The sequence below is a fragment of the Oryzias latipes genome, chromosome 11 (genome assembly GCF_002234675.1).
Source record: "Oryzias latipes chromosome 11, ASM223467v1".
NCBI lineage: Eukaryota > Metazoa > Chordata > Actinopteri > Beloniformes > Adrianichthyidae > Oryzias > Oryzias latipes.
In genome coordinates this window covers 14479912-14494492 of record NC_019869.2, presented here as the reverse complement: position 1 = coordinate 14494492, position 14581 = coordinate 14479912, and the positions used below count along the sequence as shown (strand labels likewise).

The 14581-nt window shown below is 43.4% G+C and overlaps 1 protein-coding gene across 2 annotated transcripts in view; it reads left to right on the top strand.

The window, feature by feature from the left end:
• Positions 1 to 14581, top strand: part of trit1 (tRNA isopentenyltransferase 1) — a 44890-nt gene that overhangs the window by 9704 nt on the left and 20605 nt on the right. For both annotated transcript variants that reach the window (XR_002874131.1, XM_023959905.1), the window contains exons 2-4: positions 9224 to 9364; positions 13766 to 13864; positions 14197 to 14351. Coding sequence is in view for 1 of the 2 variants with exons in the window: in XM_023959905.1 (XP_023815673.1) it covers positions 9224 to 9364; positions 13766 to 13864; positions 14197 to 14351 (395 nt within the window). In the remaining variant the exon portion in view is untranslated. The remainder of the gene's footprint in view (positions 1 to 9223; positions 9365 to 13765; positions 13865 to 14196; positions 14352 to 14581) is intronic.

Sequence of the window (14581 nt, the reverse complement as noted above, 5' to 3'; positions counted from 1 at the left end):
TTCAGTTCATATACAAGTCAAGACAGGTGAGTGAATACTTTTGGCAATCTAGTGTAAAAAGGATCTAGTTGAAATCTTTATACTGATAAATAAAAGTGTGTTGCATCTCTGCAGATCACACTGCGTTATTTTGTTGAAATCCTCTCAAAAACTGCTTTATTTTCTTGGCTACGTAATAATTTATGAGAAAGGGCGCTGACAGTTTCCTGTATTGACCTTGTAAAAGGTCCGCTTCATGTCCTTTCATCTGGTCTTGCCCTCTTTGGCTCGCATTCAGCGACTGAATGAGTGTTTGTTCCTTTTGTTTCTTTCACTCTTCCTCGCCCCTTCTTCGTCCTCGCTGCCCCTCCCCACCCATATTTGCGCGGCAGAGGAACAGCTGTCTCGTGCAAGGCGTGAGGTTTGCCAGGCTGTCCGGCTGCCGTCTTCACAGGGCTCAAACACTGAGCTCATTGTGTCGTGCACACTCGCGCCTCCGCCGCACGCTCACATCCATTCACATGCACTTAAAAGGCAGAGGACCGAGACACAGCTGAATCCACAAAATGGATCGCTGTCGAGCACATCAGAAAATGATCACATCAGGAGTTATTGAGGCTCTGAAATAAAAGTTTGCTCATGCAAATATTTTAAACAATATTTGTTACATTTCATCGAATAGTTTTATTCCAGAAGTACCTTTTAAAAAAACTGCAGATTCTCCTAAAATATTGTGAAGAACGTTGTTCCACTTTTGTAGAAACAGGTTTTCTCTTTCAGTCCTCGGAGGTTTTGGAAGATTTCATTTTAATAAGCTCCGCATTAAAGATCAAATATTTACATCCAAAACCTTTAATTCAATTGTGCAATCCTTTTATGAAACATATTTCCCTTTCTCTCCCAGAAGGCGTGAAAGCATCATTAGCCGCATTTATTTTTAACTCTGAGGGGAAGAGTTTCTGCAGTTTGTAGTTCTTCTCATCCGCTTTGTCTGAAAGTCTTCCTTCTCTTTGCTACTCTGCCTTAGACATTTTCCCTCCATCTTCCACTGAAGTGGTTATTATGATGTTTCATGTTTACAGATAGGTTTTGCTCTGTCAGCTTTTTGCTCTTTAATAGGGATGCTTCTCATTCGTTTCCTCCTCGGATCTCCAGAGGGGAGCGGAACGTGGGCTGTGGAGGCACGGCGAGCTCCTCTCGTGGCAGGAGTGGTGACAGTAGAATTGATGCTCTCGCTGAAGGAAGATGAGCTGATGTCATGTGCTTCTCATATGAGCAGCACGAGGAGGGCGAGATGGATTCAGCATGAGCCATGTGTGTTTTTAGAGGCTTTAATGCCGTTCTGCCATATGCGGAACAAACCTGCGTTAGCTTTGAAATGACTTGCACATGGTGAGGCCCGCAACATCTTCAAAAGATTATATCTTTGGATTCCTCTTTTGATCCAAAACAAAAGATCTGTGTATAGAACTTCTAAAACTGGATAAATGCCATCGCCAACTTTTTTGTTATCGTTTAACCCTTTAATGCCGGCGACGCCTAACTCTTCGACATACTGGAACTCTTCAAACAGAATTAGCTGATCACCACGAATACGCAAAGCTGTTTTTCTCCGTGTCACAATTAGCTGGTTTACTTGGATTTCGTAAGCACTTCACTACTGTGAAGAGCTGCACATCAGCGCAAAGCTGTTTTTCTTCATTACAGATGGAATTCCATCAATTGTGTTAATGGTTGAAGAGTTACGGTAGTTGAAAGAATGGTAACACGTCTAAAAGGAAGAAAAGCAAAGAAAAACCTGAACTGCATTTTTGGACCATAAGGCGCACTTGATTATAGGGTGCTTTAACAGTCAGATTAGGTGGTATGACTACTCGACCCAGAATGCCAAGAGGGACTAAGAAACAGAGGATTGGTCAGAGGAGTTGATGGGATGTTTTTCTAGTGAACTGTTATTCATGTTATTGCCTTTTATCTGCATCAATCAGCCTTTGCAGAGAGAGCAACACAACAGACAAGTCACACTTTGACAAATGGCGAATACTTGTAAAGCGCTTTTGTACCTTCCTCGAAGGCCGAAAGCGCTTTAAGGCCCGTACACACCGGGACGAATTTCGCCCGCGATCTTCGCCGACGTTTAACGCCTCGTGACTAAACAAAGGGCACCAATGTGAGTGTGCACACTGACGCGAAAAAACGCCACGCGTCAAAGCGTCATTTTTTTTTTTTTTTTTTTAACTTGTCCTGTACAACAGCTAGGCAAACAGATGAGAGCTGAGGGCCTCTTGTGTTGGACATATTTTATTTTAACAAGAGGGGTTATTCATCTTCAGACAAACCAAAGGTATGTCTGAATAAACCCCTTTTGTAATTGAGGCCAAAATTTATTAATTTCAATCATGTTTGAAAATCTTTGGTGTTGGACCGGACGGAAAAGGAAAGAGGGGAAGAAGAGAGAGGGACGTTAGAGAGAGGGGGGGGTAGGAGGGTGATAATAGGAGGGGAAGGGGGGTAAGACCATGAAGCAGCATAGAGCAGACAGGTTTACTGGTTGTTTATCGTTACGGTACGGTTCAAATGTAGTACAAAAAGGGCGGGGCCTGTTCACACACACTCAAATATTATCAACACACCTGCTAGCCGCAAAAATGTCCACATGTCAACATGCACACAAAACAGATAGTGTTCACGAACGCATACCTATGCCTTTAAACCAACTAGTGTGAAATCTTTCATTCATTCAATCATGCAAACTATTAGTGCAAAGGTGAGCTAACACCTGTGCTCAGGTGAGTGTTTATGTTCTTCTAAAATGGATGGTGGAATGTGAAAAGGAGGAGGAGGAGCGCCCAGCCACCCCCACACCCATACCCCTGTCGCAGCAGCAGCGGCAGCCGGAATTCCCCCAACGCCACACGGGAACAGGCAGGGAACAACCGCCCCCCGGGCGACCAAGACCGCCACCCAGGCCAGGGCCAGCCGGACCGCCGCGAGGCCCCCAGAGCCAGAGAGCAGGGAGGCGCAGAGGGAAAGAGAGCGCCGCCCCAGCCCAGCCAGGAAAGCAGCCCCCCGCCGCGCCGGAAGAGCCCAACGCAGGGCCCCACCGGAGAGGGACGCCCACAGCCCCAGACGAGCACCCCACCACCACCCAGGAGTTCCGGGCATCCCCCCGCCCCGACCCCAGGTACGAGCCAGGACCCCCCAAGGGAGACCCGCTCCGCACTCCAGGCAGCCACCCACCCGGCCCACGGTTGGTCCAGGTAGGAGCAAGGCAGGGGCCCGCCGCCCCCGCCCAGGAGGGGGGAACCCCGGGGAAAAAAGGGCGGCCCACAAGGGATGTTATAAATATGGCCCGACCAGGCTCGGCCATGTTGGAAGTTTGGCGGGGCCCAGCGCCCAGGGGCAAGGACCAGGACCCACCCCCCAGGGACACAAACACCCCCGGCTCAGGTGTAATATGAACCCCCCCACCGTGCGGAGAGAGCACCGCCGGGCCCAGGGAGCCGGCACCCAAGGGACACGGCCGCCATCGCCAAGGGGCCCGCACCCCCCACCAGGGAAGGGGTAGGGGACAGATGGACCCAGGTCCCACCTTCCTTGTAAAATGTGTGTGCGTGTATGGGTGTTTGAGAGGGTGTTTGTGTGCATGTGTGTGTGTTTATGTTTGAATGTATATATTGAAGGGGGAGGGGTGTGTGTACTAAGGGGGGTGCAGTTAAAATTGGCGAGTAGGGCACTAAGGGGACATCTCCTGATTACTCACAGTGATGTCCCCTCACCCTCCACACCAAGGGGCCCTAAATGTCTAAGGTGCGGTTAAAATTGGCGGGTAGGGTGCCAGGAGGACATCTGCTGCTTGCTTGCAAAGCGTCATTTTTAAAAAAAACGCCTCGCTCATCTTAGTGTCAGATTTTCACCTTTGATGTAACATTCGTCTTTCCAGCAGATCTGGTATAATTGTTACAGCTTAAAATAATAACTTATTCAAATCAGTGCTTGTATTCCCCCACCTTTTCACCTTTCTTCCTTTTACTCTCTTCCACCCTCCCCTCACATTCTTCCCCTCTCCCTCCCCACACACACTAAATGTAACAAATAAATAAAAAATAATACGACAAAAAGGGGTTTATACAAATCTACACTCTAGTTTCTTGAAGCTATATAACCTCTTTTTGTGATAGTAAAACCTGTCCAAAACAAAAAGCCTTCAGCTCTAATCTGTTTGCTCAGCTGTTGGACAGAACAAGTTTGAAGAAGAGGAAAAAAAAACGCCTGGGGTTCGTTTTTTTTTTTGTTTTGACGCGCCGCGTCGAAAAATATACGACCAAAGAGAATGGCGCTTTTGCACACGTGTCTGGAGCTTCTGAAGTTGCAGTAAAACACAACTTGGGGGCGCTCAAACACAAAAGTGCCTTTCTGAGCACATATACCAGCGAAGATGATAGACGCCGAGTAACATCTACACGGCCGCGAAGAAATAATGACGGACATTCTAAAATATCCCCGAACCAAGCACCAGTTGGAGCAACTGGTGCTTGAAATATTCATGTTTTCTTTGTATGATTCTGACAAGCGTGTAAATACTTGCTCTCTTCTTCTGAGTGAAAAGTGACTTTAAGAAGCGTAATGTTGCGCAGCGCCACCTTGTGTACAGGAGTATTTCTGTTTTACATTAAGCGCCATCTAATGTCAGGGAATGAAATTGCATGTTCGCTCGGCTCATCGTCAGCGAAAATCGCCTGGGTGTGAACACAAAAAACGTGGCGGAAAACGCTGGCGAATAACGCCCGGCGAATATTCGTACCGGTGTGTACGGGCCTTTACAGTCACAGTCCCATTCACACACACGTTCACACACTGGTGGCGGCTCCGCTGCTGAACGCTGGTGCCAACCTTCCACCAGAGGCAAGGTGGGGTTGAGTGTCTTGCCCAAGGACCCTTCGACACATGGGCGGGCAAGGCGGGAATCGAACCTGCTATCTTCTGATCAGAGGTCGACCCCACCACCACCACCACCACTGCTCCACGGCTGCCCCTTTATTCACAATAACTCAACGTTGTTCAGTTGTAACACAAAATGCTAAACATTCTCTGCCTTTTATAGTTCATTATGTTGAAGCACAGTATGTACAGCTCCGCCAGGTTCCCAATGATGCTCCAACAATACATCAAGGGCCTTCATCGTTTACCAAAGCCAAATTAAAACATTTGGACATATGTTTGAGCGCCGTCTACCACAGAAAATCAGTTCCCGGTCAGTAAATGCAACCAGCACTAATAAATGAGGCAAAGTGTCAATTTTAAGAAAATTTAAGACTAAAAATAAGTGTTCACAAATGGTGTCCCTGCAGATTTGGTGAAAAAGTTATCTGTTTTTGTTTATCATCTTTGTTTATCACTGATAAGGTTATCAGCAGGTGGGTCAGTTTTATGGCGTTTATGTGGATGTTAACATAATTCCAGATTTCCGAGCTTTTAAGAAGGAAAAGTTTAAGGGCCAGAAATATAGTCTTTTTTTTTTTACACACAATTTTATAATTTTGTCCGTTAAGGAGCCATCTATCTTTCTAACCTTAACTTGGATCTGTTGTTTTTCTATAACCTCTCTGTGCGTTTGTGTGAGAAAAAACAGCAAAGACAGAGGAGGTTGTGGGTGAAACGTACAGATTTGTCAGGGAACATCCTGTTCTTACTAAAAGGTGCCCCTACCACTTTTTGGTTTTCTCTCTCCTTTGAAATAACCGTCTGGTTGTTTCAAATAAACCTGACATGTCCTCTTCCTTCTCCATCCAGCAATGCGCTGGTCTTTTTGGCAAGTAAGGGTGTCGTGCAAAGGAGCCGTGAATCATTTATTAGCCGGGGTTGTTGCGCCCTGCCCTGCTTTTTACTTTTGGCGTGGAACAGAGATGAAGAACATCCGGTGAAAAGCACGCAACCTCCCCGTCTTTTACACGCCATCTCAAGGGACATAATTGATAACCTTCACAGCATTACTGATACCTGTGCGCTCAGCGGCTGGTTTAGGGTCTAAGCTGATGGAGGAACAAGATAGCGTTTAGGGCTGCAGGAGGATGCTTGCTGACGAGGTTAGACGCAATATTTCAGAGGATGTGGGCACGTCTCTGTCCTCAAAATTTACTACACTAAACAGCAAAGTTCAGCATTATCCATGTCTCTGCCTCAGCTGATCAAAACAAAACCGTTTTTATGAAAGAAAACAAACTGAAAAGTGGAAAAGATGTTTTCACTCAACAAATGGAAACTATGTTAATTAATTAAAGAGCTGAACTTTTGTCAAACCAACAAGAATAACCCTTAAAGCTAAAAAAAAAGAAAAAAAAAAGAATTGATGGTAACTTTGTGTATTACAAATTGTTTACTTCAGATTGTTAGCTTCCTGGTTGTGCCAGTGACTCTTCAGTAAAATAAAGTTTGTCTACCTTTTTATAGTTGAATTGTTCTGTTTTCAGTTTATAGTGTCAAGCTTTGGTGTAGTTAAAGGGAGAGGTAGAACTGCTCCTGAAAGCTATGTGAAATATCTTTGTGTGACATTGAAACAAAGAAGTACCCCTTCACCAAATATCCCTTTCTGTTGTTGAACTTTGACTATCTGTAGGGTGGAGTTTATGCAAAACTGGAAACTACGGTTGGTTGGTTGGAGAAATAAAATGGTCGTCACTACCATAACAGAAACCGCATCAAGCTACAAACGCATTATACTTAATGGCATAAAGAGAGGTAGTTATACGCTCAACATCGCTGTCTTGTTCATCCTGTCTACATTAAAGTCCGAGAAGTGGTTATCAAGGTTCAGTATCATGGGACGTCTTATCAAACTCTGCTTTAGCTGTTACTGGATTTCTGCAATCGGATCACTGTACGGCATCGGGAAACTTTTCAAACCATCCGATTGTTATAAAGCTTTCATCTGTTTGGGTCTTCTGGGTCTGAAACCAAAAGACATGAATACACCTGATGGACCAAGTCTGCAGCAGGACATTCAGCATTTACCAGAGTTACCTTTATTTATTTTTTTTATCGTGGTCTTTGTCGTCCTAATTTGCATTTTTTTTCTTAAGTGAAGTTATGAACTGGCCAATCAGATGCCTCAGTAAAAACATGTTTCCTTTGGCCTCCTGAGCCCGCTTTCAGTGGAAGGGATGTCCACTTTCAACAAGCTCAGTCCCGATTAGTGGGAGTGATTGCCTTAAAAATGTCGATTCAGATCGACTCGGACTGACTACTTACTGATGTCTGGCTCCAACATGGCGTTGTCCATAAAAAATGGCAACTGCGTTGACTTCATTTGGTTGGAGCAGGAAGTAAACCATTTTCTATGGATGACGCCACACTCACTCAGTCCAGTTCTCTCATACAGTCAATGGGCAGGATGGAGCAAAGTCAGTCTTGTTTACTGATTCCCCAGCTCCCGATGGTCATTCAAGGAACTGCAACATATGTTATTTACTTGGTTTTGCCTTGACTTGGGGGTGGAGCTTGGTGGTTTTGTGAACATCCTGAGCTCTAAAGAAATTGCAAAAAGGACATCAGCGTTTAGGATATTAGAGCTTTTTATTCCTTCTTAATTGAAGCCTCATCATTCATTGCATAAACAGTTAAGTTGTAAAAATAAATCCAGTAAAAGTGTAACCCTTTTCAAAGATGGAATTCAGACAGATCCTCCAATTGTTGAGTTGGTAAGAGTTGATGCACGCCATCGTCATACCATCGCATCCACATGTGTGGGCTTTCTCCTGCTCGGCATCTGTGTGTAGTCTACCATCAGCCACACAAAGTGTGTTTCTGCTCTTAAAACATCCCTGCAGCTGTCAGGAACTTTGGCACAACCTTTAAGGAGTGACTGCTTTGAGTGTGGTGGGATTTAAGCTCAAAGAATGTGGAGAAGTGCTCCGCTGTTCGCGTCTCAGCAGGAAAGTGCCGCCTTTAATCACAGCAGCCAGCCAGCTGTTCCGACCGACTCCCAAGTGCTCCAGATTTATTTTTACACCAACCAACAAAGGAACGAAGACACTCTGGACTGTAGCAGATATTTCCGACGGAGATCCACCAAAGAAAGCACGTTTTTTTATTAATTGTCTTCTTTTGATGGACAGAGCAGTTGGATTCTGAAGCAACAGTAGTCATTGTTTTCTAAATGAACCTTTGTCTCAGAGCGATCATAGATCAAACAGAAAAATATCAACAGTGACCCGCAATGAGCATGAATGAAAAACATGAAACCTTATTTAGTTATTGAATGTTGTTTGTCTTCAGCTGAAGTCTGATCCCACTGGGAGCACTTCAGAAACCGTCCCTGTCTTGGTGGAATTCAAATTAAACCTCAAATTTTTCTTTTGAGTCACACAAGATTTAGGTTAATCTAAACAGAATCCATTTTTAGATTAAAAACTACAGTTATAATGTATATTAAATGTATCAGAACCTCCACTTTTCTGGTTCTGAAGTTGGTCGATATGTATTGGGTTCAACTGAACGGACTCAGGCCTGGTTGTTTTTGTTTTCAAATGTGCTTCAATCTGGAAGTCGAGAGTTTTATTTTTATTTTTTTAGATAAGCTTGCTTTGTTTTCTCTCTAGCATTGTGTAATAGAAGACAGTTTTTTCCTCTCCTCCACCAAAACGTTTAGTAGCTTTTTATAATTTTGCTCAATCCGTTCAGTCAAATAAGTAACAATGTTTATTTTGCATTTGTGCAGAGAAGTCACACTGACATCAAATACACATTTTATGACCTTGGTGGCTGGAATGTAAGGAGAGAAATGTTCCTGCAGCGTAGAGGAAACCACATTCTTTTGGGATGTTATCTTTTGTCTCGATGTGCAGGAGAATGAATCTCGGTGCAGACAGACAAACCTCATAACTGTCAGATTTCCATAATGATCAGAGACGGGAATGCATTCTGAAAAGGAAAATCCCTCCTGACTGCTGTGTGTTACCCGGCTGCTACATTCCAACAGGAAGCCTCCTCTCTGGGTGATGGGAAACGGAGGGCTCAGTTGTTTTACAGGAAGTGTGGATGGCACTCTTGGTTCTTTTCCTCCTGGGATAATTTTGCAGCAACCTTTCCTGATGGCTTGATGCTTTTCTGGGACTCTGCTCTCAAACCAAAGGATTTGTTGGATTTATCTTAAGATCAATTCCTGAGTTGAAGCTTTTCCGGATGCAGTTTGCTTTTCAGCTCAAATTTGATCTAAACGTGCGTTTTTCTTTCTGCCCCCTTGCAGGTGTACGAAGGGCTGGACATCATCACCAACAAAGTGAGCGCAGAGGAGCGTGCCCAGTGCAGACATCACATGATCAGCTTTGTGGACCCGCTGGTGAGCAGCTACACAGTGGTGGACTTCAGGAACAAAGCCCTTTCCCTGATATCCTTCCCTGGAAAGGTGTTGGAGCACTGAAACCCCCTCTGGTTTATTGTTTAACTATAGGAATACAGTAGGGGGGGGGGGGGGGGGGGGGGGCGTATTGATTAATGTTGGAGTTTTTGTGTGTGGGGGAATCTGCTGTGCTCTGGCTTTGGTTGTTGCAGATGTTGCCCCAAAAATGACAAACGCACACACTCCATCATGCGCACAAACGGGGTTGCTGTGTTGAGGTGATCTGGATGTTTTGCTCTGATTGTGGAGACGAACGTCTGCTCTGCAGGAAGAACACAGTATGGACAAAAATAAAAGGATCAGCTTTTCTACTTACTTAGTCTTGACAGACTGAAAGTATAAAGAATCAGTAAAAAAATAAATAAAAAACAGCATGAATCTATTCGGTCTCCTCCTGTGCAGACGATAAAGCTTTCAGTGTCTTTATGGGGGAGTTTGAAGAGAGGTTTGTGGATCCAAGCTTCAGTTTGTTCCGTGGGACACAATCATGAAGGAGTAGACAAGAATCATGGAAGCATTGTCTAAATCAGGGGTCTGCAACCTTTAACACTCAAACCTCCATTTGGCTCAGTTTCTTACCAACCAAAACCCAGTAAGAGCTGCAAAGTTCTACTTCACCAGTTAGAAAAATACACTTATTGGTTTTAGAAACATTAAACCATTTGTTAATCAAATGCAGCTTTAAATAATTCATTGCATCTCTGGTGTACCTTCATTTTTTTCTCTCCTTTTACTATTGAACATAAACATGAGAACGTTGGTGTGGAATTCCAAATAAAAAGAGATCTATACATGTAGAAACTATTCTATACTTTGACCTTTCCTTCTGAAATGTCACTGCTGTGCAGCAGAAGCTCAGAATATGTGCTTTAAGTTTCTGTTAAGAACAGCTGATCAAAGCTTTTACCATCATTTGGCTCAGTTATCTGACATGTTAAACTCTAAATATAAATGAGACATTTTAATTTACTGCAGCACATAAACTAAAACTGCAAAACCATTTTGTTTGACCAATTGCATCACAGTAGAAGACGCGCATGTGAGGTCAGAAAAAACTGATCAGCCATCATAACAGTCCAATATGTGGAAACACTTTGAATTTTGCAAAGACATGTGACCAAACAGTGTGGTAGAACTTTGTAATAATGTTCCCTTTGGATTCTTTGCATGTGGAAAACAGTGGGCTGGACTTTAGGAAACTAAAATGTGAATGGATTTGACTTACATTCTGGTTTACTTGTTTGTTTGTACACATATTAATTTACACTTGATTATCTTGCTAGGAATACAAGGAATCTGGAAAACTTCACCTGTACTGTTCAGTACCAGATGTTTCTCTCTGAGTCACACTGGTTAAAGTTTTGGATAAAGATGTTCTGGATCGATCTTAGGTCAGTGAATCGTATCCAATCGGATTGTTCAAAATGAAGCAATATCGACTTGTTAAAATAAATTGTTACACCCCTAGTTTTAACCATTGACTGTATAGTATAAGAAAACTGGTCTAAATGTGACGTCACCCATAGAAAACGACTTTCTTCCAGCTCCAAGAAAATGAAATCAATTCAGTTGCCTTTTTCTGGCTCATTTCCGTGAAAAGAAACTTTTATTTCTTTTTTGTTAATTTTGCTATCTTGGGGGGTTCAATTTAGCAGCCGTAGCAATCACATTAAGAAAGTAGCGGAGGGATTTTTGACATGTGACCGAGTGACTTGACATGCAACAGGAATGAATGGAGAGAGTCCAGTTGTTTTCAAAACAAAACTTACTTCAAAATCAGATTAAAAATTAAATGGATTCTTTTTGCTCTCCGGTGCGATACCAAGTGACCCATGGACCATTGGCGGTCTGCAGCCCGGGTGTTGTGGACCACTTCTTTAGTTGACTCACATAAACCAATGGACACGTTTCTCTACTTTAACCCGTGCAGCTGATGTCTTTCATTTGGAGTGGATGCATGAAACAACAGCTATCTGTCCCTGAAAAGGCGGGAAAAGGGCTCTCATCTGGGCAGAGCGGTCTCACCCAGACACCGGCCCTCACACTGATGTGCAGAGAGGAGGCGATAACTAGAGAGGAGTATTAATAGATCAGAACGACACACCCTCCTCAGCACAGCGCCACCAAGAACAGGATTGATGCAGCCATCTGACTGGAGGAGGGAAGTTTGGAAAAGACATTAAAGAAGTGAAAACGGCCGAGTTTAGGGTCAGAACTTCACACACCGATTTTCCTTTAGGACCTCTGAGACGCTGCCCCCACATGCCGATCACATAAATCCTTCATCTCCCCCCACCCTGTTCATCATCAGGGATCGTCTGCAGACTCAGCCCTGAAGTGAAGGCGGTGAGTGACGCTGCCTGATGGGCTTTCATCCTGTGTGAGTGGTTATTTGATTATCACAGACTGAGGGGGGAGAAGATGCGACAGAGACTGAGGAAATGAGGTGTGGCAAACGCAGACGCATAGAGCATGTCTGTTCCAGGGAATCAAACCTTTGAACACCAGAGATGGTTGGAGACTTGGAGCAGACCAGAATGCATTTTGAATATTATGTTTTAACAGCACCCTTATCTTTATCGGATATTTGAACTTCATTTCCCTCGGGATCAATAAAGTTCTATTTTATTGTATGTTTTTACATACTGAATCAAAGTGAATGTTGAAATTTATCCAAATTATTCTCTAGATGGAACTCTGAAGGAACAATCATCTTATAAATATCAGGTAGGTCCAATCATCCACAGTCAGTCAGTCAGTGATGAGACCTTCCCTCTCCTCACCTCTACAGACACTTTCCAACTTAGGCCTGCACAATAAATCGCAGATTTATTGTTATCGCTACATCAAGCTGTGCAATACGCATACTGCAAAAGACAGCAAAAATTTCAATAAATGCTTATCATTTAAATAATCAAATAAATCCCTTTAAGCATTTGACCAATTGGATGGAGCCCTTGATGCTCGCCTCCTATGTAGACTAGGGTTGACTCTTATTTAAACTGTTGCAGTGAAATGGAAATTATGGTTTTTGGTTCTTTTACTATTTGTTCATGTATCCCAAGTTCTATCGCCATCGCAATATTCACCAATATCGCAAATTCCTAATTTTCCCCATATGGTGCAGCCCTATTCCAAGCTTTTAGTGCTACTGTTTTACAGGTTTGTGTTGTTTATTTTTGACAGTGGAAAGTCCAAACACCAACATTAAGAGGAATAGTTCTAAAGAGCTAGAGCTTGTTTCTCAGAAGAACCTCTTTCATTAGCAGAGCTTAGGTTATGTGGACGCTGGTCATCCTACAGCAGAGCTTGCCGACCCTGGTCATCCAGAGCCACACCCCCTTCCTGCTCCCAGCATGGTGCTGACTACATAAATCAGGTGTCAATCAGGAAGTGGAATCACCACAGTCGGCAAAAGCGAGAGCAAAGGAGCTCGGAAAAAAGGGAGTGGGTGTGACTCTTGAGGACTGTGGTCAGCCATTCCATGAATGGAGATTAGGTCAGATCTTTACAGGTCTGATCTATTGGACTGACTAACAATGAAAAACATCAAATCTGCATTAATGCAGCAGTTGTTTATGTTGGATCAATTTTCTAAGCTTTTCCACTGGGCTATTAATTATTATGATGCTTTTAGCCCGAAATCAATAAGCCTTTTCTGGGACATAATTTCTGCAGAGCGGCAGGAGTTTTTAGAAATTCACAGTTGTAAGCAAGACCGTTGCCGTGGAGAAACCCCGCCCCCTTTTCCCCTTCCCTGTTGCTGAAAGCTCCGATCATGGAGCTAGTGGCCCGCCCAGTCTATTTTCCACATCACAAATACGTATTTTTTTTTTTAAAACTACATTTTTTGTCTGCTCCTGATTTACAATAATTTGATAAAGAAATACTCAAAAATGCCATTTTAACCCTCATTTTCTGTATATATTTATATGTCCTCCACCATCAGAATAATGCTTTAAGAGGGTGTTAAAAACACTGTTTTCGTTTGAGTGGATTTTTTAAAGTTAATTCCAATTCAGCATTTCCTCAACAACAACACAACATTCAGCTTTCTCTGACTATTATGAAATAGCTTTTCATTCATTTCACTGCAGAACTCTGAGGCATTGATGCAGTCGATATTTGTCCTGCTTTCATGGCCTGTTTTTTTTTTTTTTTTCCAGTACTATTGACGTCTGCACTGTCTTCCTTACCGGTCCTGTTTTCTGACTGCAGATCAGCAGTAATGACTGTTTCCCTCCTGCTGTTTCTTGTCCCAGAGATTTTCAATTGATGCTGAGTCATGGCAGGAACTGAAATGTCCCTTTTCATGCTTCATAACCCCGTGCAGAACAGCTGCACTTGTTGTAAACACGTTCGTCCTATATTTCCTCAACAAGCTGTAACATAGAGGACATGCACAGCAGAGGCAAACTGCCGATCATCGTGGGAGGAACCAACTATTACATCGAGTCGCTGCTGTGGAGGGTCTTGGTGGATACAGGCGTAAGTGCTTGTCAGACTTAGTCTTTTGCCTCTTTTGCTTGTCATTGTCAACAGTAGTCTTATGTAAAAGCTACTTTTGCAGCTTAAAGACTTAATTGCTTTGGATTTATCCCTAAACACCCCCCCCCCCCAAAAAAAGAAAATGCTAAAGACTACCTTCATGCCTCTAAATTATTTATGGAAATGAATGTGCCTGAAGGCTTTCTGGTTTCACTTTCTACTTGCAAGGCATCTTATTTCTGGGTCAGAGCAGCTGTTTCTAAAGAGCATATTGGTGTATAAAGGAAAACGGTGGAGAAAATGAAGTGTAATGAAGACACGGCTCGCTGCAGGTGAAGGAGGACTCGACGGATGAAGCAGATGAAACTCCAGACAGGAAAAAGAAGCTGGAGAACCTGGGAGGAGCTGAGCTGCACAAACGACTGGCTCAGGTTGACCCCTCCATGGCCGCCATGTTGCACCCCAACGACAAGCGCAAGATAGCCAGGTGATCAGGTGGATAAAATAAATGGATGATTTTGTCCTTTTGGAAACGTTTTCTCCAGATTTATAGAATTGTGGTATTTGCTGAACAGATTTTTTTTCAAAAAGGTGTTTTTTTTTTAAAACTTCCGAAACCCTTGCGCTATCCTATGGGGTCAAGATGACCATTGACGTGTTCTCCCTACCATGACAGAGGTGGATAAAGGAGGAGAGGATTCCTTGTAATCCATGGAA